Source organism: Zonotrichia albicollis, chromosome 5 (genome assembly GCF_047830755.1).
Source record: "Zonotrichia albicollis isolate bZonAlb1 chromosome 5, bZonAlb1.hap1, whole genome shotgun sequence".
Taxonomy (NCBI): Eukaryota; Metazoa; Chordata; class Aves; order Passeriformes; family Passerellidae; genus Zonotrichia; species Zonotrichia albicollis.
The window spans coordinates 55,628,841-55,650,710 of record NC_133823.1 but is presented as its reverse complement, the minus strand read 5'-3'; the positions used below and the strand labels follow the sequence as shown (position 1 = coordinate 55,650,710).

Sequence of the window (21,870 nt, the reverse complement as noted above, 5' to 3'; positions counted from 1 at the left end):
TTGTTTTCCTCGTACCGGAACAGCATCACTTTCTGCTCACATATTCTGCTAAAAATACAAAGTAGCTCATCTGAATGGAGATCAGGTTCACCTTAGCTGTAGAGACAGGGAGGAGGTAGGAGGAGGGGGCTGCCAGCAGCACGGGCCCTCTGGCACAGGGTGAGGGGACATTGGTGCCACCCTCCCAGGCTCCAATTTCCTGCACCAGCCTCCCTGCCAGCCTGCACTGGGAATGCTGCTGCTGCGGGGAGTGAGGATCTCTGATCTTGCCTTCATGATTCTCAGGAAGCTAGGAAATCAGATGCCTGCAGATTGTAAACAAAATCTGACCGATTATATTCTTTGCCTCTTACATAAAATTGCATGCAAATTTAGACTGGGCAGAAGCTGGAATTAGGAAAAACCTGAAAAGCAAAAAGAACTTGTGAAGTGTTTGAGCCACTTTGACATTTGGCTAAATTAAGATACTGTGCCTCCCCATACTGAGCTATTTTAAACCAAACTTCTTGGCTCTGCTAAAAGCACTCTTCTTCCACTTCACACAATTATTGAAGCAAAACACATCAGAATTATTTCTAGGTAATTCAGTTGAGAAAAACACTATAAAAGAGTTATCTTTAATGGAACAAAAAGTATTTTACAAATTCTTGAGGTTTCAGATCACATTTCACTACACTGAAGATTGTTGATTGAAAACATACTCATGTCATCTGAATATCACATTGAGACCAATATGACAAAAATAAACACCGGCAGTGTAAAAAGGGCAGAGAGGTGATCAAGTTGTCCTCACTTTATTCTCATAACTTTTTACTCCAGAGCACTCAGGACTTTGCATTTAAAAATAGGCAGAGCAGGTGTGAGCAGATGTATATGTGTGCATGCATATACAAACAGGAAAAAAGGAACTACTCTGAATTGGAGTTCAGCTTCTGCCAGATACAATGACTGAAATGCATGTAGCAAAAAAGAAAAAGTAGGTTAGTAGGAGGGGAGATTATATTAACTTCTATACAGGAATGAAGAATGTGAGATAACTGAGTTCTTACATGGTCCACAAAATGGGCACAGCAGGAAATACTGCCTTAGTCTCAGTAGCTTCCACAGGTCTGTCTGCAGAAATGCAGAAAACCTTGTAATGCTCCTGTACCTGATGTTTTCATTTGCTACAAATAGTTGGGTATGAATAGATTTACACAGGATTTTGGCATCCAACAGGACTCAAAAATAAGCGATATACATATTGTTTTCATCTGAAACATTTTCTCCTTCAAATTCACATCTGGAGATAGCTGTTTTTGTAGTACTGCTAGTACAAATATGAATGCTTGATACATTTTGAATTTATATTTGTGAATTTCCCCAGGCTTGAACGAGTTTAAGGAAAAGGGTAGATGGCTTTTGGACAGTATGATTTCTCCACATTTGGCACAGCTCTTACATTTGACATTGCTAATCAGAGCATTTTCTGAGTGTTCAAGACATAGCACAAGCTCAACTGGCTGACAGTCACCACTTCACTGTAATGTTTATCTGCAAATAGTGCTATTCACACCCTTATACATGTAGAAATAAAAAAAAAAAAAGTCATGTTCATGTCTCTCCCTCCCTCTGGGAGTAACAAATGACCTATTGTTTCTTGCATTGCTGACACTCCTGCCCCTCAGCCTGAGACACCAGTCACACTGCTCTTTGCAGAGATCAAAACCATTATGTTAAACTCAGTACAAATGATTCACGCTCACCTTGAAATTTGCTGCCTCTAAAAGTCTCAGGAAACTTATGTGTCTAGAACTTCTCCTTGTTGCTTTTTTTTTACTAGCTATATTAGTTGGTTAGTTAAAAATCTTCACAGATATTCCCAAGTTTTTTTAAGCAAGTTTGAGACACTTTATTGAACAGGTATTAGAAAAAAAAATTGCTATCATTGCTACTGAGTTGAAGTAATGGGAAAAGAGGAAAGAACATTAGAAATAAGAAAACACTGCAAGAGGTTCTGAGTGGTTTTTTTTTTGAGATAAGGCTATTCATTAAATAATCTCAATTGTTTAAACTGAAGTGATCCTATTTAATATTTTAATTTTTTTTTCCAAAACAGAATTTCTACAGAATGTTTGGTACCATGTGTAAGTGCCAGCACTGACTGTGCTGCTGGAGTCGATTACATGCAGAGGCTGGAAAGCTTTCATAAGCTGGAAAGCAAAAGTTGGCCAGCTGGGATGCTTGGCTTGTGGCTGCAAGTTGCCTAAGAGGCACATGGCTGGTTAATGGGATTAGGCTGCTCTCTGGATCTCACACACAGCTCAGCAGGTAGCACACACCAGCCCTGATGATGGCTGGGACACCTGGGAGCCTCGCACACACAATCTCTACAGCCCGTGGCCCAAAATGTGTCTGATATGATCTGCTGTGGGCAAATAGAACTGATACCATCTGCTGTGGGCAAATAGAAGATTGATCAGAATTGCTTGGCTTTAGCTATCTGAGGTGTGACTCAGACACCTTTAGCTATCTGAGGTGTTACAGATACCATTCTTACTACTCTGGTGGCTGCTGTAAACAATAAAACATGAAACAAATCAATAAAAAATGAACAGGATGCTCAAGGAACTAATCAAAGAACTAAAGTTACAGCACAGATAGGGAACAATTTTGAGGCATAATACAACCCAGATTTCTAAAGGTCTGTAACTTTTGATTTCAGTACTTCTGTACTTTCAGTACTTTTTGTGTCTGAAACAGATACAAAAATCCTCCAGGCTGGAGCCTAAACCCTCCTGTGATGTAGGCAAACCCAAATATGTGTGTAATGTAAAGAGATTTGCATTAAAACCAAATTAAAAACCAAATTATTACAGGCAGGGAAGCAAGACAAATAAGCAACTACAACATATTTTAAATACTTTATCTTTCAAACATACAGCATGATACAGTTGCATCAGGGATTGAAAGGATGCAAATCTACTATGGACCCTTAAATCAGATTCACTGAGATAACAGGAACATCCTCTCCAAGTTTCCTGGCAACCAGTCAATACAAACACAAATAAATAATACAGAAGCTAAAAGGTGCAAAAAATAGCTACATACAATTATTCTCTGTAGAATGACTATTTTTTTCTGAAGACTTGTGGGTCATCCTGGTAGCTGGATGTCTTGGTGGTTTAGAGAAGCCTCTAGCTGAGGCACTGGAATTCACACAAGTAACCCAAGAAACCTCCAGGATGGCATCTGCTCTCTCCTCAGTGTGTTCTGAACCCTGTGTCCGAGCTCACTGCAAGCAGGCCAATGTCTGACTTGGCAGGTTCTCATCTGAATTTGATATACCATAAATCACATTGTGCTGGAAAAACTGGGGAACTTTCTAGACCTGGTATTTCTGACTATTTGCTATCCAGGGGCCAGGAAACAGCCAGCTGAGGAACAGCTGGGCAGATGATGAAGCAATTGATATTATGTGTTAAATTACTGAACACAATATGCACCCAGAATCTTGCTGTACCCCAGTTTTGAAGCTTGGCCCAAGTACTGGACCACTTATGAAAATGAGTTTACTTTTCCACTGTTTTACCTATTGCATCTTGTATCAAGTGAGTATCAATTTAAGATCTCTCCTACTTAAATTTATGTTTCACCTTCCCAAAACATGATAATCAGTCACTTAGTTTCCAAGGTCAGATGCTAGGATAGTTTTACAAACAAGTAATCTCTGTGGGTGATGTATGCATAGTATCATTTTTCTTTCTGAAATATGTGAACAGGAAGTATTAGTCTTGGTTTAATTCTGGAGAATAAAGATAAGAGGAAATAGCCATGAATTTTTCTAGAAAGAGAAAATGAAGGGTGAGGCTTTCTAGCAGCAGTGGGATAACTTCTGATACGGAAACAAGCCAGTATCTAGTATGCAAGGTTTTAATATGCAGGTTTTGCAGTCCCAAAAGTAGGATGAAACTGCAGTTAGAAATCAGCTGAAGCAAAACTTATAGCCAAGGCAAAGCTAAGGCAAACAGAGGATATGGATTAAGTTGATTAACTCAGTACACTAAAGCAAATCTGAACAAAAAGCCTGCAAAAGAAACAAACATGAGCTTGTTCCAGCTGCCTCCTCTGTCTGAAGATATAGGTCCTCTTTGTGCTGCTGGTGCAGATCTGAAGAAGAGAAAATAAACAGGATGTTCACAGCACAGAGCTGAGTTAGGATTCTTCTAAATATCAGGGGTTTGTTGCCAAGGGTGAAGTTTGTGGCCCAAGTGCTACACTAGAAGTTTCTTTATATGAGCCTGCCAACAGATTCCCTTTGGCTGTCATGATTCTATAAACAGAATATCTTTGCAAAACCCTGGGAACTCTTCTTTCTACCTTCACACAAGTGCCTTCTTGTCTCTCCACATCCATGTGCTGTCTCTGGCCTTATTCTTGTGATTTTGTAGTGCTCTTCTAGACAGCAGTGGTCGTGGAGGATTGTATTGCACTGGATGCAATAGAACCCAGATCCACTTCCATGTCTCCCTGACATTGCAATAATGTAAATAATCCGTGCCACCACCAACAGCTTGTCTGGCTTCCCTCCTGCTTGCATTTGTAAGCCATCTCTGCCATCTAGTGGGTGTTTTTTACTCATAAGTTTTTTCAAACGTCAGGCTGTCACCTTAACAAGCCGAAGTCCAAATGTGACTCAGCAGGAACATCGTTCAGGTCTGGAGAGGAGTTAAGGGGCACCACCACCATGCAAGAAGGCCCAGGTACATTACAGCACCTTCTGGGCCATCCCTCTGCTGCCCTGGCCCAGATCTCTCCTTTGCTATGCCCGTGTAATGGGAGTTGTAGTGACATAAAAAGTCCCTTGTCCAACTCTGATGTTTTTGGGCTCAGGACATTATTCTGTGGAGGCTGAGAGGGCAGCTATCAGCCTTGGAACAGCAACCAGCCCTGGTGAAAGGGGATGCATGAGCCCCTGCATGCCTGCCCCACTCTTTACTATGGAAGAATGAACACTGACAGCACCTGCTCTGCAAAGGAAACTTTTCCAAGCAGATACCCACTCCAATTAGTGATACCCCCACTGACCAGCCCCCAGCCAGCTAATGGAGCACCACAGAACACAGAAAACGTGCCTAAGAAGGTAATCAATTATCAAATCATTTATATGCATCTGCTTAAGGCTCTTTTTGAAAAGGCAGCTCTCTTCTATGGAGGTGGTGTTACTTGCTGCAGAGAATTGAGTGATTCTGGGAAGAATGTAAGTATTCATTGGCTTATAGTATTTAAATTACTTAAATTTCAGGGAGAGGAAATGATAGTTTTGCATTCAGATTGGGAAGCTCTGTTGTGATTTGGGATAGATAAGAAATTAATCATATTTATTACAGTGCCATGCATGGAGGATGGAATGCAGTGCTCATGAAGGAAGCAAGCAAGGAAACTTTTCCTAAGGAGGATGAGAACAGCTGAGTTGCTCTGGAGTTACCCCAGGAGAGGGTGAGGCTGGTGTTTCAAGTTCACCAGGGATTATGTTACTGTGAGTACCGACAAGGATGGGAGGGAAGGGGCGGCTGCTCCCCTGTCTGCACACTGCAAACGCCTTGTGGCAATACTGCAGAACTGCATGCTCACCCTCAGCTGAAAGGAAAAACACATTAGTGGTTTCCAAAAACCTTCTCATCCAGGCTTCCTCAGCTGAGTAGCACACACACATCACAAAACTTTGAGGAAAATTATTTAAAACTTGGGAGAGGAGAAAAATCTTCTGTCAAGACCTCAATAAAGTATTGGTTTTTTCAAAATCCTGTGCTCTTCTTCCAGTTTGTTGACATTGTCATTATGTTCACAGCTATTATTTTGAAGGGGATAACTGTATTTTCATTTGACACGTTGTCCTGGGGTGACCATTCAGTTGCATAACAAGGAAACCCTATTTTAATCCACTGAGCAAGTGGCATTTTGTAACCAATCAAAGCCCTAACAGGAAGTCTGTTCTATGACCTACTGCCCAGAGGTCTGGAGCTATCAGTGGGATTTATAACCCCACCATTTGCATAACATTTATATGCTAGGATATAATTTTCATGCAAGAATACATGTTGCATTGCAAGGTGAGTAAAAGTTTTCAGTGACCAGGAAGAACAGGGAATGCTCACTTTCTCTGTCGGTGTGTACCAAGAACTGGGCATATGTTACAGAAGGTGCTGTCCACCTCCTTTTCTGTACTGCAGGAAGCACTCCATGAATATATGAATGCATGTACAGCCCCTCCCAGAGGCAGGCAAGCTGGAGTTGCACCTCTGCTGCCATAACCAGGGACAGCAAATCAGGACTTTCACTGCAGATGTTGTCATTGCAATATCACACAGGTATTAACAAACAAAAATTTGAATAGGGAAGAAAGGACAGTAAGAAATAAAGCATGGATTATCCATAAGAAGAATATAACCACAAATCAGTGTTTATGTATTGATATATTCTACAACATTCCAAACAGTGAGGAAGTTCTCATTCAGATGCTCAAGTATCTCATTTCTACCTATTTATGCCAAGCATATAGATTATGAAACATAGTCAGAATTGAAAACAGTAATCTTTACTGTAAATTCACTGAAATACACGATAAATTAATATAGTGCTCCTCATATAATATAGATAAATATGGATAAGTAGGGAGTTTGGGAGGAATGCTTGCTAATCAAGAAGTTATGTCTTGGATGTAATCTGCATTCTTTGTAGATAACTCACTGGCCCAAGGTAAATACATCAAAATATAGAGATTAAGTCTCACACAAAATGGAAGATAAAAGAAAACTTCCTCAAAATTTAGAACTGAAAATTCCAATAGGTGGGTAAATGTCTTTTAGATCTGTTGCCATTTGATCTATAATTTGATTATTCAAGAAATTTTATTAATGAAAGCAACTTCAAATTTGTAATAGATTTTATATCAGAACAGTGATATGTACAAACTTCACATCATCAATGATATACAGTGTTACTGTGTGATCAATGAGAACCCATTAACACCTAATTTTGAACAGCAGATGTGCACAGACAGCTGTGCACAATTTGTGAATAGAAACTGCTAATTCAATCCACAGTAACTAACAAATTCAAGACCACTGTGTATTGCATATGGAGAATATATAACAGGTGGTAGAGGTGAGATCTGTTGACTTCTGCCTAATTTATTCAGTTGTAATGACACTGGGCTAGGTTGAACTTCTTTTACTTACGATGCAAAGGCACACTTAGAATGATCAGGATAATCCAGGCAGAGTAAAAACATTACAGACCTGTGAAAATACCATTTTATTTAGCACCTTTCAGGCAGACAACTGAGAAAAAAAAAAAAACATGAAAAAATGAAACAAATTCACAGTACTATCATGTTTAAATCTTCCCTTCATTAAATTTATCTTACAATCTATGGGAAATACTAGAGCTGTGAAACCTATTGTGAATAACTGGTAATTCAGCAGACACTCAATAGTGTTTTTAACTATTGTTTAGATTTTAAATCCAAGTACGTGAGGCCATCTTCTGTGTCTGACATTAAGAACAATGTTCCACTCAATCATACAGTAAGATGTAGTGTTTTGCTCAAAAAACAACCAAAAAATGCCAAGTCTTAAAAACATGACATCATCCCTCCAACATCAGTCCCTCCTGAAGACACAACATTAATGGCACTTCAGTGTTGCACAGTAAGAATCAAAATAAATAAGGTTTTCACTTACTTGTAATTGTCAGTGCAAGTGACATCAAATCCAAGAGTTTTCAGCCTGGTTTCTAATGTCTTTACACTATTAGTTCCACAGGAATCTCTGTGAGGAAGGTTTTCAATATTATTGCAAATATTTTGTTATATATATTTTTTTTCACTGAACTTGATGGAATAAGTAAAGTAAATCCCCATTACTTTGCCTCTTCTGTATTCCATAACACCACTAGAAGAATGGTGTACATTGCTCTTTGTGTTTCATTTGCTTACATTACTGTTGTTTCACAATTCATCCTTTTCACAGTTTACAGAGTCTGGAAGATTAGCTTCAGCCAGTGTAGCATTTTCAGATTCTATTCACTAATAATTCTATGTTTAATATTTGACTAGACAGAAAAAGACCTAAATAATTTTGTAAAATATTGTTTTGTTTGTAAAATTCTTTGGCAACTATTTAGGTAGTGATAAATTTGATGCTATTTGTCTTTACACAATAAGTTTGTTATAATAAATGAGAATTATACTTGTTGTTTGAATCTTGTTCTCTCTCTTGAATACTGAATAATAGAAAAATACAGAGAGACAAAACTCAGAAACATTCCTAAACACAGCTCTTGTTTCTAGCACTGATTTTTTAATTTGTAGTCCAATTAGTATAAGAAAGTTTACAGAACCTACTGAGACATCTAAACCTGCACCAACATAAAATATTAAGGCCAGTGCTACTTATCTGATGGTCAGTAAATACCCATGACTAAAGAAAGCATATAGAGACCAACAAAGTAATTGTAGGAAACAATTAATAAAGGTATACAATTACTCCCATGCATCCATTTACTGAAACGTAAACTAAGATTCAGTGCTTGTCTTAGCTTTTCTTTGTAAAAAGGGCAACTTTTGCAAAGATTAGCTGTATGTTTTTTCACTCCCAGAGGGTATGATTCTTTGATTTAGAGAGACTGAAAAATGCTAATCGGAACTGTGTTATGTACACTCCACAGCATTGTGGTAAAATTCACAACAGACAGCCCAAACTGTTTGGATTGATCAGTTTTGTTATATTTGCTTATTACTTATTTGTTTGCTTTATTTAAATTACCAAAATTAGCAAAATTAGTCACTTTTAAAGCCTACATTTTATTACTGGATTAATTATTGAGAGAAAAAGAGCCACCAGTTGGTATTTGCCCGCTTCTACAAATTTTCAAACAGTTAAGATAGGTGAAAATGAAAACAATGCATATGGCAAGGTGAAAGAAATATCACTAATCAGCAATTAATCTGAATTTCAGATTGACTCTTAGTAAAACTGTTCATGCTCTATCTTCATTCAGGGTCTGAGATCCACACACACATCTAACCAAGAGTTGGCTCCAGATCTAATATTAGAATTTATTTATATTTTCTCTAATTCTGGTATTTCTCTACTCTCTGAGAATGGCAGGTTGTGTCTCCTGGGTACATGAAAGCATCTAAAATACTTTGCTTCAAGTAGTATGCAAATACAATCAAACAGAAAGATAAGGTGAAATTATAAAGACAGGTTCAAAAGGGAGAAATTAATTTTTATTTTGAAGACATAACTTACCTATCTGGTCCCTCAATATCATCCACAACCCAAATGACAACCTGTGAGATTTTGTCTTTCTGGAAATTAGGTATTTCATAATCTGCAAAAAAACTGATTCAAGAAAAAAAAATTTAACTGTAAAGAACAAGAAAATTAAACAGTCCTTTTCCTCCTCTGTATTAATGAATTCACCTAAAAGTGAACAAGAATGAAATTTCAAAAATGCAAAAACAAATCAAAAAGCCTTTGATACTTTCTCATAATATCTAATCTAAGAAGATATGAAATCCAAAGGTTGATTTAAATGTCTCTAGATTGATTTTTACTTTTTTTTTGTGAGATGCTGGCATTTCAGATCCATAGATTTCTAACCCTTTTAGCAAGATACAGTGTAATGATTTCCAGTCTTTTAGTTTTTTTTTTTTTTTTCACTCAGAAAGCTTGTAAGGGCTGAATGCCTGGTCCAAGTCTGGGCCTAGGTCTCTCCTCTAATTTGCTATTTGCTATCATGTGTCTTCTTAAATGTCTGTATCAGCACTACAGTATCTCTGAGCCCTTTTAAATGTTCTCAGACCTCCACAAAGGTCTCAGAACATTTAAAGAGAAGAAGGGACCATTGTTTGCCCTTCCTGGGACCAGCAGTGACAATGTGTCCTCCCAGCCCTTCAGGCTCTGCCATGCAAGCACAGGACATGTGCTGCTTGCCAGGGGCTGGTGCTTCATGAAGTCAGCAAATTATTTCAGATTTCTGGAGAAGTGGAACAGGAGGACAGATAGCAGGAGTTGCTTTCTCTGGTCCAGTCTGGTGTGGCGGTAGCTGACCAGAGACCAGCAGCAGCAACAGGACGTTTGCCTTTCTGTCCAAGGTGTCCAAGCCTGCCTAACACATAGTGAAAATATAACACAAATATAAAGGTTCCAACTCATTTACTCAGTCATTCATAGGCTATTACCAGAAAAAAAGAAGCTTGCACGCAAATTTGGAGAAATCTTTAACTAGAGGTGTCAGAAACTGTGGAGGAACAATGTACAACTGACTTCAGTAAAACAAATTTTCGAACTGGCTTCTATTATTAAAGAAATTTGCCAACTAAATTCATACTGTGTGAATGAGCAAAGTTATTTTGCCATGAAATGAGAAATAAATCTTAACTGAAATGATAGCAGGTGACTTAATGGTGATTTAAGTGTGCAAACTTTAAACTGAATAAACTTTGAAAAGCGCTTGAAATACTTGAAAACAGACCAGAGAGATGGCTAGAAAGACAGGCAGATCTTTGAGATTACTTTTGCTATTAATTATTCAACTTCCAGCTTTTTTCAAACATGATCTCTCAAACAAATTCAGTCATAAATGGACCAGAAGATACACAGCAAAGAAAACAGATGGAGTCACTGGCTTTGTTTTCTCCTTGGCAGGCTGAGTTCCAGGGTGATTTCACTGGTTAAAATACCACCAGACTGGCAACCCAGGGGGCTGGTGGAATTAATGCGTGTGTGGGATGTTTTTTGAAATAAGGAATCTGTAAATTAACAGAAATAAGGAATACATTTCTAAAATAAGGAATCTATAATAGATTCTGGGTATTGACCTGCTGCCAGGTATTACCACCTGCAGAAGATTTGATCCCAGCTGACCATTTGACCAGCCCAAGAAGACAGTTTAAGTCTTTGTGATTGGCTGAAAGCTATGTACAGAGATGGATGTTTTGGGGGACAGAGGTAAGTAGTTAGGAGGTGTTTTGGAAAAGATGGTTCTTCTTTCTCTCCCATCCAGAGATAAAATTGCCTTTTCAATGGTTATTTTTAGTCAATAATGAATACACAGGAGGAGAGTCTCTTCTATGGGTTTTTAAAAGATGTAATTTTTTGATCTGCCTTGGACAGGACAGTTGCTGAGGCAATGAAGGATGCATTTCTTACCACAGGTAAGCAGTCACTACAGACACATAGTAAAAGTTCTAAAGGTTGTACTTTTACAATAAATTCTGAAAGTAAGCTTAGATAAGCTTCTGCATGGTGGTACACCTCTGAATCAGGAAAAATACACCTGTCCTTAATATAAAAGGAACTATGAAGAAGAAGCTCATCTTCACTAGCATCCTCCTCAACAAACATTTTTTTTGTTGTTTTCTGAAACAATAATAGACTTCAAACTACATACACTCTTGGTCATGGAGAAATACCTTTCCCTTTAGAACTTACCAAGTTTCCTGGTAGGACTAACAAAAGCTACACTCCTTATAACAATACACTCTATTTGGACATGTCCCTGAAGAGAAATTTCATTAACACTCATCTTTTTGAAGACATACACATTTTGCCACAGTACATTGGCTGACTCTAGGGCAGCCTTTAGAGCATTCACCATGCTTGCCACAGCAGTTTGTAAAACGCAGGAGTTGAAAGGATTGTTCCCATCCAATATGTATTAATCCTTCAGCTAGGGACAATTAACAGTTGTCCCCACAACTCAGCAGCCTTTGATGCAGCAGGTCCTTTCAGCCACACTTCCCATGCTTTGTGCAGCAGACGACCCAAACAATTGGTTGACTTTTCTTTTTTTTGTAGTCATCCAGACTCTACACAGAAAATCACACTACACAGACTCCAGACAGAAATCAGTCAGTTCTCTTACCCTGGCTGTGGATAAGCTCCTCCCTCTGCAGAACCATTCAGCAAGACCTGGACCACCCCAGAGCTGTGCTTTGCATACTGCAATAGATAACAATGCTTTTCAGATCTCTCAGAGTTGTCATGTAACTTGGTATTTTATTGCAAACAACAGTAACCAAGGAAAGAATTTTACCACAAAGACTATCAGAACCACAAAAATAATCTAGACTAGCACCCTAGCAGGTCACTGAAGTAAAAAGGACAGGAACCAAACAGGCCATGGTTTAATTCAATGATTCTTCTCAAGTCATTTTCTCACATTTATAAGTATTCTTCAGCACAAAAAGAAAGCACTTTGGCATTCTCTATTGAGTTTGATATGTAAGTAAAGGGTTTTCAGCAAAGCTGTCAAATTAGGACCTGTAATCAGTAGACAGTCAGTGTGCTTACTGTGCTTAGTATATGGTTTTTGTTAACAAAGCTAACAGAATTTTAACACGTTATCTAGCTAAGGTGAATGTTAAGTTCTCCTTGCTAAAACACTTGCAGCTAGTCTAAAACAGTGTATTTCTATCAGGGGAAATAATCCAGCAGAGTTACAGGTTTAAATCTGCTGTGAACTAGCAGTGTTTTCCTGAACCACACTGGACACACTCACAGATGTATGAAGTCAGCACTAATAAAATATTTACAGTGACTGAGGCAATCCTCCAGAAAGAATCCACTGCATTGTTCTCACATTCCGCCATGGTGGGGCAGGATTCATAGTCCAGGCCTGCAGGAAGGCAGGGGATTTGTGCCATTAGAGAGATGACAATGACTATAAAATTGACTTTAGCAAGCAACTAAATATATTTGTGCATTACTCACTGACCCACAGCCTATGTTTGACATAGCACTGAAAGCTGTTGTATTTTTTCAATTATCTTCCATCCTCTGTAGTTTACACAAACAGTGACATTCTGAGAATTCACTAATTTGGCTGAAATGGCTCAAACTCTGTTCCTGGGATGCAAAGAGCTCCAGGTTCAGAAGGCTGAATGAGAGGTTTATCCCCACTGCAGGACCATTTAGATTTCACTGTGTGTTCCCCTGACTGCAGTGTTAAATATTCACATGATACAAGAGAGAACAAGACAGTGAAGCTATCCCTGATTTTTCGTGGGGTAAGAGCAAATTTAGCTTCTCCAGGACACAGCAGTTGGTCTCCATTATGGTTTTACAGATAAATGTTTAACATAGCCCTCATTGTCTTACCAGGACTGTCTGCCTGCCCACACCAGATCAGAAAATCTGCAAGGAAGCCAAAGAGAGTATCACCCACAGACATGTAGCGACGTCCTCTGGCAGCAAGGCTGGTGACTAGCAGCTGATTATTTTCCCAGAAAAGAGACTAGAAAAAAAAAACATAGAGAAGAAATGTACCAACACCTGGGTGCAGACACAGTGAGATTATGGGGTATTGAAAACAGCTGAAAACATGTTTTGGTATTTCTTTCAAAATCAAGCTAATAACCAGAAATGTTAGCTATCTCTTTAAAGGAATAAAGTTTTTTAATTTTCCAGAGGTGTAAATTCTGATCACAAGTGACTCGAGGAACAGTAGTAGTTTGATGAGAAGCAATATAATCCTACTTTAAATATAGTTAGGCCTAGCTTTGCCTGCCTCAGCAGACAGATTTAGGGGAAGAAGAAAAAAAGGAAGATATTTATAAACCAGATATATGTCACCAGAAATCTCTCAACGTTGCTATGTTGGCTTATGGTGTGAAAAAAACCCCATATGTCTAGATGCTATTTCCATGTTTGCAGAACTCCTCATGAATTAAGCCGTGTTGACAGTAGTATTTGTTGGTTTAGCTTGTAGCATTTAGAAATGAGGAATAATTGTGCCAGAGGCACAACACATCTTTTGCACTTCCATGGTTCTTTGCCAGCACATCAAACCCTTACTGTTCCCTGGCACAGAACAACATCCTCTCTCATTTCTGCTTTTGCTTGTTCAGTGTGTCAATGTTTAACATGGCACTGCCATGAGACTTAGCTGTGAGGAGTAAAAGCAAAAGGTGATAGCAGGCACAGCATTTGCAGCCAGAGCACCTAACTTAAGGAAAAGCAGAAATGGAAGTTCAGGGACTGTGGCAGAGCTCCCAGCACAACATGGAAAAGGGGAGATCTCTGTAGTATGAAAAGAGAGACATTGCTGAGAAGTTACCGCATAAAATAAATTGAGCCAAACACATTGAAACATGCTATCAAGTCCGAGCCTAGTTTATAAACTACAGATTCTAGTTTATAAACTACAGATTGGTCAAAAAGAGTGACTCACAAATCAGTTACAGAATGACTTGTCAGTCTTGAACTGTGTCCCGTAAAATCTCTTGTATGTCACAGGGCAATTAACATAAAAAATTATTACCTTGTTAGGTGGAATCGTGTGAAATGTGACGTTGATAAATAATTCGTAATCCTCAGGTAGAATGTTGCAAGGATCCTTGTTAATAAATGCATTTTTAAATGCTTCCCATATCTGTGAACAATTCTTCTCACTGTAATCATTAAAAAAAACAAACAGCAAAATTGTTTTTTCAAAGCTGAGCAAGAAAGATGCATGTTCTCAACTCTTTGAAGTACCCCAATTAAAATTCATATAAGGTTAAGGCAGAAAACTGAAGTCAGGGTGGTAAAAAACTTGTAGTTCAGGAAGAGCATAGACATCTTTTCTTCTGAGTCATAACTGCAGCAGATAAGGAAGAAGTAGCAAGGAAAATATTAGCATTTACAGTGTGGAATTAGAAACACATTATGATTCAACGAAAACCTTAGTAGGTATGGTATACACAGCAAGTTTGCTCTTCAACACTGTAGAAATACTGAAGAAATAGCTTTCTTTAAAATTTTCCAGATTCAAAACACCATTTCAAATAAACCATAGCTAAATATGCAATGCTGCTGTAATGCAATACTACTCTTAAAATGTCAGATTCAAATGCAGGACAAGTCGCTAAAAAGCTTTGATGGTAGAGTAATGATGGTGACAGATGCCTTCAGCTTCTAGGCCCTGGGAGTGTGCAGTTTTCTCTTGCTGGAATGAGTACAGTGACCAGGGACTGTGTGACAGGGACACACACTGTCACTATGCAGTAGCTACAAGAAGTACAAGTGTGTTGCTAGCATTCAACACTTGGAGTGCTGAAATAAGATGCTAGGCTGTGCACTCCTACATTTCCCTTCTGCCAGCTCTGTCTTGGGGACAAGAACCTCCATGGAGGGACAAGACAGGCTGTCTAGAGATGGAAGTGTCCTATCTTTTTAGACTTTCAGGATCTCACCTGTCACAGCTCTGAGCCTGCCTGGGGTAAATAGGAAGAGAATTTCTGTTTTCACCACTTTTCCACAATACCTTCCCCACATAATGCTGTGACAATGTCTATGCCAGGAACACTCTGCACAACAGAATAATTACATTATGTGCATACAGCCTTCCTAACATGAATGGCTGTCATTGCAAAGCTCTAGCTTGAACAACAGTAGTCCTGATAAGTAAACCAAACTTCGCCATTACAGTGCTTTGCTCAGTTAGTATTATCCATATACAGGATGGTTTCTGCTGGTACAGGTTCTTTAGGGAGCTGCTTTGTGACACTGAATGTCACAGACACTTTAAAGGAGCCCATGTGATGAGCTCTGCAGGAAATAGGCCACAGATTTGCTTACAGAAATCTCTTATCATGCTTCCAACAACTATATAAAAATTCCCTATATACTGTAAGCAGATATGGATCCTGACCTGAAAATTTTCAGTGATGCAATATGATCCTTGATCACTAGTTTCAAGGTTTAAACAGATCTACTTAATAAAAGAATTTGGACCCTATTTCTGATTTCAAGCTGTTATACTTTGGCTTCTGACAGTTGTATATACTTAGGTCTCATTTTGCTAAAGAGCTTTCTACTCAAAGCACTTACGCTAATGCTTGTGGGTTACGATCAACTGAACTTTTAAGATCTTTCTTGGCAGGTGCATCCATCAATAATTTTCTGGTTAACTCACATATTGCTTTTTTTTTCATGACTTCTCACCCAGTTTTGAACAGCTTGTAAATCACAAGGATTATTCTTCTCTAATACTCAAAACTTCTTAGCTGGCAAAAACACTTTTTGAAACTACAGGGTTGGGGAGGACTGCTGTTCAGGACTGCTTTCAGGACAATTCCCTCTAATCTTACTAGACATTAATAAGTCAAATTAATTTCACATTATTTAGTTAAAAAATTGTTTTCAAAGCTTTCATTATATACTACAAATAAACAAATATGGATGAATTATGCATATAATTATGAATTATATGCATTATAGGAACCTTAGTGTTTAGTGTACTCCTGTTAGGAAATGTCAAATATTATCTTAATTCAAATTCATCACTTCTGTATGGCCACGGCATTTTGTAAAATGCCTCTTTTGATTGCCATTTTGCACATTCTGTTTTAACATGTGGGAAAGTTTTTCTTCTGTTCCTATAAACATTTTTATGTTTTAACAATCTTGCAGTGTAAAGACATGTTTTGCTAGCTTCCTTTAAGTTAGCAAAGTCTTTTTAGAAAATTTGCACATAAATTCAGAAGCAAAACCTATCCAGGTGGTCACGTTTCTATAAAAGCTAGCCAGAGGCAACTAAGAAACAGACAATGAACAGAATGGGCTATTAATAATTAGAATATCTATTTTGCACCTGTGCAATATGAAATTTCTATTTTCTTTGGATTACATTATTAGCGTGTAGAGCTAAGGGAAAGAGAAAAATCCTCACATTATAAGAAATCAGCTGAGTAGCTCTTCTTTTAATAATGCCATTCTTGGTCTAAATTCAGGAAAGTAGTCTTAATGTCCTGCCTGGCTTCATGCTATCCTGAGCATTGATGAACATATTCAAACATCTAACTTTTAAAATCATGTTGTGAAAATGTAACCAGAATTCAGTAAATCACAAAACTATCATAAACATGAGACACAGAGAAATGTTTTCCAGAATATTGCATTTATATCTCTAAAACTCCAACAATTAACGATGCAGTTCAAATTTCTATAGTAACTATCCTTTATGTTGCTCATTTTAGCATATTCTGGATTATTATTAATGTCCTGTTTCAGATATAAATGAAGTGGCATCTGTTAATTCCTGCAGAAGCTCTACCTATCTAGAGCCTGCCACAACAGCAGATTACCTACGCAACTGTAAACTAAGTTCACATATTTTATATTATGTAATATATTGTAGGAATGTAGAAATCTACCCTTAAAGTTTAATTCCACTTTCCATTGTGACATGTTTATAAATTTGGCAACCATGAACTGTTCCACTGAAATTCATGCATTGTGTTATTTGCAATAGGATGATCTTTTTTCCTTCATAAAAAACTTAAAAGAAAACACTTCTAATAGATTAAGAGTATTATTGTGAAGAAGTACATTGTTTTGCCTTTGTTAAAAGGGAAAAATTTAAGTCCTTTGTCTTCCTCTTTTGCAACAGGAACTGAAAATGGGAGGTTAGGGTGTGGAGGTGATATTTGCAACATCATCTAATCCTGTTTAAAGAAAGCAATTCAATGCCATTGGAACACAGATAGAGCCCCTCTGCAAATACCTCTTCACACTTTTAGTGGTAGAATAAAGGCTTGAACTCCAGGAGATTGTCCTTCTTATTTTCTTCCTCTTTACCAAAGCCGTTACAATGCAAGAAAGACAGAAAAGTGCTTGTTTTAGCAAAGTGTGTGATTTACCTCCAGTTCTGTATAATTAGCACAGCCAATAGAAGCTCACAGATAACCCCACTGGAGCAGTTGATTAGCACTTGATTTTTCAGGTGGATGGGCTAAACAGTTCCCTCAGTACCACAGGACAGCTGTAAAGTGAATGTTCCCCTTTGAATATGACCTGACACAAAGACATGCAAGGCAAAGCTGTCTTGCCAGGACTGCTGTCAGATTTGGTACTTCCAAAACACCATCCTTGTCATTTCTGTCTGTTGTTCTCCTTACAGAAAGAAAGGTGGGGTGCAGTGGGCAAAAAAGTGAAATAAAGAATTGAAGAATTAAAAATCTTGCTTAAATTACACTACTTTAGTTAAAATATGACATGCATTGAAGTAATTTTGTTGTTTCCAGACAGCTACAAGCATGTTGGCTTCAAAAGGATCACCAGCATGGCTAGAAGCATAACATCAAGCTTCTGATGAACAACCATTTTGTACAGAACATAAAAAACTAATCCAGAAACAAGCAAAACTTACCCAACAGCAGGATTCACAAGTCTAATATACTCATAGCATCTTCCAATGACAATACTTTCCAGGTTTTGAGTAGTACCTTCACCTTTCCATTTCTTTCCCTGCACTGCTGAGAAGCTGTTCATACACAGAACAGAGACAAATAAAAGAGGGAAAAAAAGGCTCATCATAATGAATTCTTGACAATCCGAATTCTTGACAATCCAATACTTAACAGAAAAAAAAAAAAGAAATAAAAAAGGAGAGTTCAAGGATACAATTCAAATGAAACCTGCAGTCTGAAAATTTAGTATTTTCAGTACTAGCGACAGCTCAGTACAGAAGAGCAAAAGCGGAAAAAAAAACCCTTGCTGGAAACTATAACCTAACTATTTCCTGGAACGATTGCAGCTCAGGGATACATCACTTCCTCGTGTCTAAACTATTCCCCACTTCTGAAAAACGAGAAACTTTGAAGGCCACCTGGTGATAACTGAAGAGAATTGCAGTATATATCCATAAAGGGAGGAAAAAAACCCTTACCGCTTGAATACTTAGGATGCCTTTGGGTCGCTTAATATTTGTTGCTGTGCTTCCCTTTCCTAAACCATTAAAAAATGCTTGCAAGCAAAACAAAACAAAACAAACAAAAAACCAAACCTAAAATATGCAGTTACAGCAAAGACAGTGTAAATATCCAAGTCTCTGAGTTATCTTATCAGGGGTAACATTAGTCAGCTCTTTTTGCATCTCTGCCCTGGGCAGTGACAGCGGCATTTTGTTGTGATGATATGTGCATCATGTGTTCGTGAAAAAACCCTGCCTTGCAGTCATGAATCAATCATAATGAGAAGCATAAGGGTTACAGTTTATACCCTGTGCACTGAACAAATGTCTTCAGCTTCTGTTGTCATCATCCTCCAGGTTCTTTCCAAGTACTCTGTTAGAACGTCAAAAGGCACCAATCCATCTATCTTCAGAATATTCTCTGGTACACACTGCTGCAAATACAACCACATTGGGTTTTTTCCTTTAAAAAAATAAATTCAATCTCCAAGTATTTTTGCACTCACATTTCTGAGGAACCATGATGGTCTCCTTTTCTTTTCTTTTCTTTTCTTTTCTTTTCTTTTCTTTTCTTTTCTTTTCTTTTCTTTTCTTTTCTTTTCTTTTCTTTTCTTTTCTTTTCTTTTCTTTTCTTTTCTTTTCTTTTCTTTTCTTTTCTTTTCCTCTCTTTCTCTCTCTCTCTCTCTTTCTCTCTCTATTTTTCTCTCTTTTTCTCTCTTTCTCTCTTTTCTTTCTCTCTTTCTCTCTTTCTTTGTTTGTTTCTTTCCCTCAGTGAATACATAACTTTATTTTTTGTGTGCTTATTTATGTACTGTCACACTTCTGTTGATGCACTGGTACTCAGCTGGTGGATTTTACTGAGGGAAAAATCTGGCTAATCATTGAGTAAATTCCTGATGATGGATTTCTGCTATAAATGTGATGAAATATAGCCAATTGGTTGCTACCTGCAGCAGAGTCTTCAGGAAAGCCAGATTTACTCAGAAATGGAGGTGAAATGTTGTGCTTGATATGGTGGAGACACAGGAAATTATGTACTTTACTCCTGTTGCTTTTCTAATGCTTTTTTTTTCTTATTTCTCTCCCTAACCTCTCTATGTCCATGCTGATAGGGCACCAGAACAATAATAAAATGGTTTCAAGCCAATACTTTGGATTCAGGATTAGAGAGTGCAATAGTCATGGAAGTCACGGAACATTTTCTTTTATTATTGACTTTGCTGCAATCAAATTTTGCTCAGTAATTTCAGAATCTAACAGAAACCAGAATGTGATGTGATCTTCTATAGAGAAATGTGCAGAAATTGTCACTGATTTTTGCATCAAGGCTAGAACTTTTGCTTAAAGTATACAGTATAAGTTAAGAAGTCACACAGATACTGAACGTTTCTCCAAGTGCACACTTGGTTAGGACACAGCACCTTGGGAAAGAAGGTGTGGATTCCTTAACAAATAGACAACCTGTCAAAACATCCCAGAGGAACTGGATCCAAGAGTTGTTAGGCTCCCCATTTCAGCTCCTGTCAAGCTTCCTTTTCCCACTGGCAATGTCTAGGGCCTCTGATCTGACTCAGCACAGCCATTTTAAATTTGTGTTCATATTTTTGTTCTAAATATTTCATATTTTGTTCTAAATATTCTAACAATTTCCAGGGTTCCAGAGTTGAGCGTAAAACCTTAGCTCTGGCCTGAACTTGTCTACTTCTAGCTTCCAGTCACTGAATCTCATAGTATCTTTTTCTGTTACATTAATGAAGAATCCCTCCTCAGAATCATCTCTCCATGTAAATTCTTGTAAAAAATTACCAAGTCAACCCTTAAACTAGTCCAGGAAAGTTCAGCATTTTAATAATTTTATCAGGTAAACTTTCTTGTAGTATTGTAATTCACTGCCACAAACTGGCTGCCCATCTTGCCTCCTGAGGTCTGGCAATTCATGGTGGATGTAGATCACTGTTCCTTCCTCTCTGTCCCTTCTCTCCTAGATGATATTGCTCATGAAGGAAAGTCAGAAAATTGGCAGCATATTGTCTCTGGAGATACTGTAGTTCACTGTGACCGTGGTCACAGGGGTTCTTGGATGAGGGAAGAGATGAGAATGTTGACTCCATGTTTCAGAAGGCTTGATTTATTATTTACCGATATATATATATTACATTATAACTATACTAAAAAGAAATAGAAGGAAAGGTTTCCTCAGAAGGCTAGAAAAGAATAGAATAGAATAGAATAGAATAGAATAGAATAGAATAGAATAGAATAGAATAGAATAGAATAGAATGATAACAAAAGGCAGCTCTCTCGCACTCTGTCTGAGATAGCTCGGCCTTGATTGGCCATTAATTATAAACATCCAAGATGGGCCAATCAAAAATCCACCTGATGCATTCCACAGCAGCAGATAACCAGTGTTACATTTTGTTTCTGAGGCCTCAGCTCCTCAGAAGGGAAAAAATCCTAAGAAAGGATTTTTAGTGAAAAGATGTCTGTGACAGTTCACAAACTGAATATTAACCCAAACAACCATGAAATGCAACAAATGTTTACATTCTGAACCCCAGAAGATGAGGAACCAAGATGTTCTCTCCTGTTATTTCTATCAGGTGGGAGTGGTAAGTTCCAGCAGTAGGAAGGTGTAACAGATGGTAACGTTAATCCTCTGCTACCACTCAAGCATGAATTTCTGAATAACCTCAACTCTGTATGGCCACATGCTCTAGGCCTGGAAATAGGACCTCATATTCACAAGCTCCTCTGTAAGCAATGAACTTCAAACATTGTTTCTTAAGGATTTGTGTCTTCAGTGCATCAGTCCCCTACAGTAACACAAGGTCTTACCTGCTCCCTTGTGTGCCAGGGCACACTCTCTGTGAAAGTCATGCTCAAGCCCAAACCCAGAACTCTGCTCACTTGCCAAGCAGTAAAGACAGCTGTGTGCTGGCTAGCCAGCTGTGTAACACCTGTGCTTCACCTTCCTTTCTTCCCTCCTGTGTAACTGCTTTCTTTTCCCACACCAAAGTTGTAAGAATTTAACCTTCCAAGGTTTGTACATATTTGCAAATATGGCTAAATAGGTCAGTGCGTTCAAAAGTCCTTTGAGGTGGAAGGGATTAATGGAAAAGGAAATGCCTAGCTCTGCAATTG

At 38.1% G+C, this 21,870-nt stretch overlaps 1 protein-coding gene across 1 annotated transcript; it reads right to left on the bottom strand.

Annotated features, from left to right (window-relative positions):
• Window positions 1–568: 568 nt before the first annotated feature.
• On the bottom strand, window positions 569–18,593 carry BST1 (bone marrow stromal cell antigen 1). Its single transcript, XM_005485019.4, has 9 exons — window positions 18,184–18,593; window positions 14,314–14,443; window positions 13,152–13,287; window positions 12,587–12,669; window positions 11,917–11,993; window positions 9,297–9,389; window positions 7,725–7,811; window positions 7,221–7,280; window positions 569–4,149 (listed from the first exon to the last, which is right to left on the bottom strand). The coding sequence occupies exons 1-9, from the start codon at window positions 18,348–18,350 to the stop codon at window positions 4,035–4,037; spliced, it is 948 nt and encodes a 315-aa protein (XP_005485076.2). The 5' UTR covers window positions 18,351–18,593; the 3' UTR covers window positions 569–4,034.
• Window positions 18,594–21,870: the final 3,277 nt, after the last annotated feature.

Excerpts from the sequence above, each read along its gene's own strand:
- BST1 (XM_005485019.4), bottom strand. The coding sequence starts at position 18,350 with ATGATGAGCCTTTTTTTCCCTCTTTTATTTGTCTCTGTTCTGTGTATG. Across the intron at positions 14,444-18,183 it reads CTTGTGAATCCTGCTGTTGG|TGAGAAGAATTGTTCACAGA; the intron begins GTAAGTTTTGCT and ends TAATGATTACAG. Across the intron at positions 7,812-9,296 it reads GATATTGAGGGACCAGATAG|AGATTCCTGTGGAACTAATA; the intron begins GTAAGTTATGTC and ends CCTTCCTCACAG.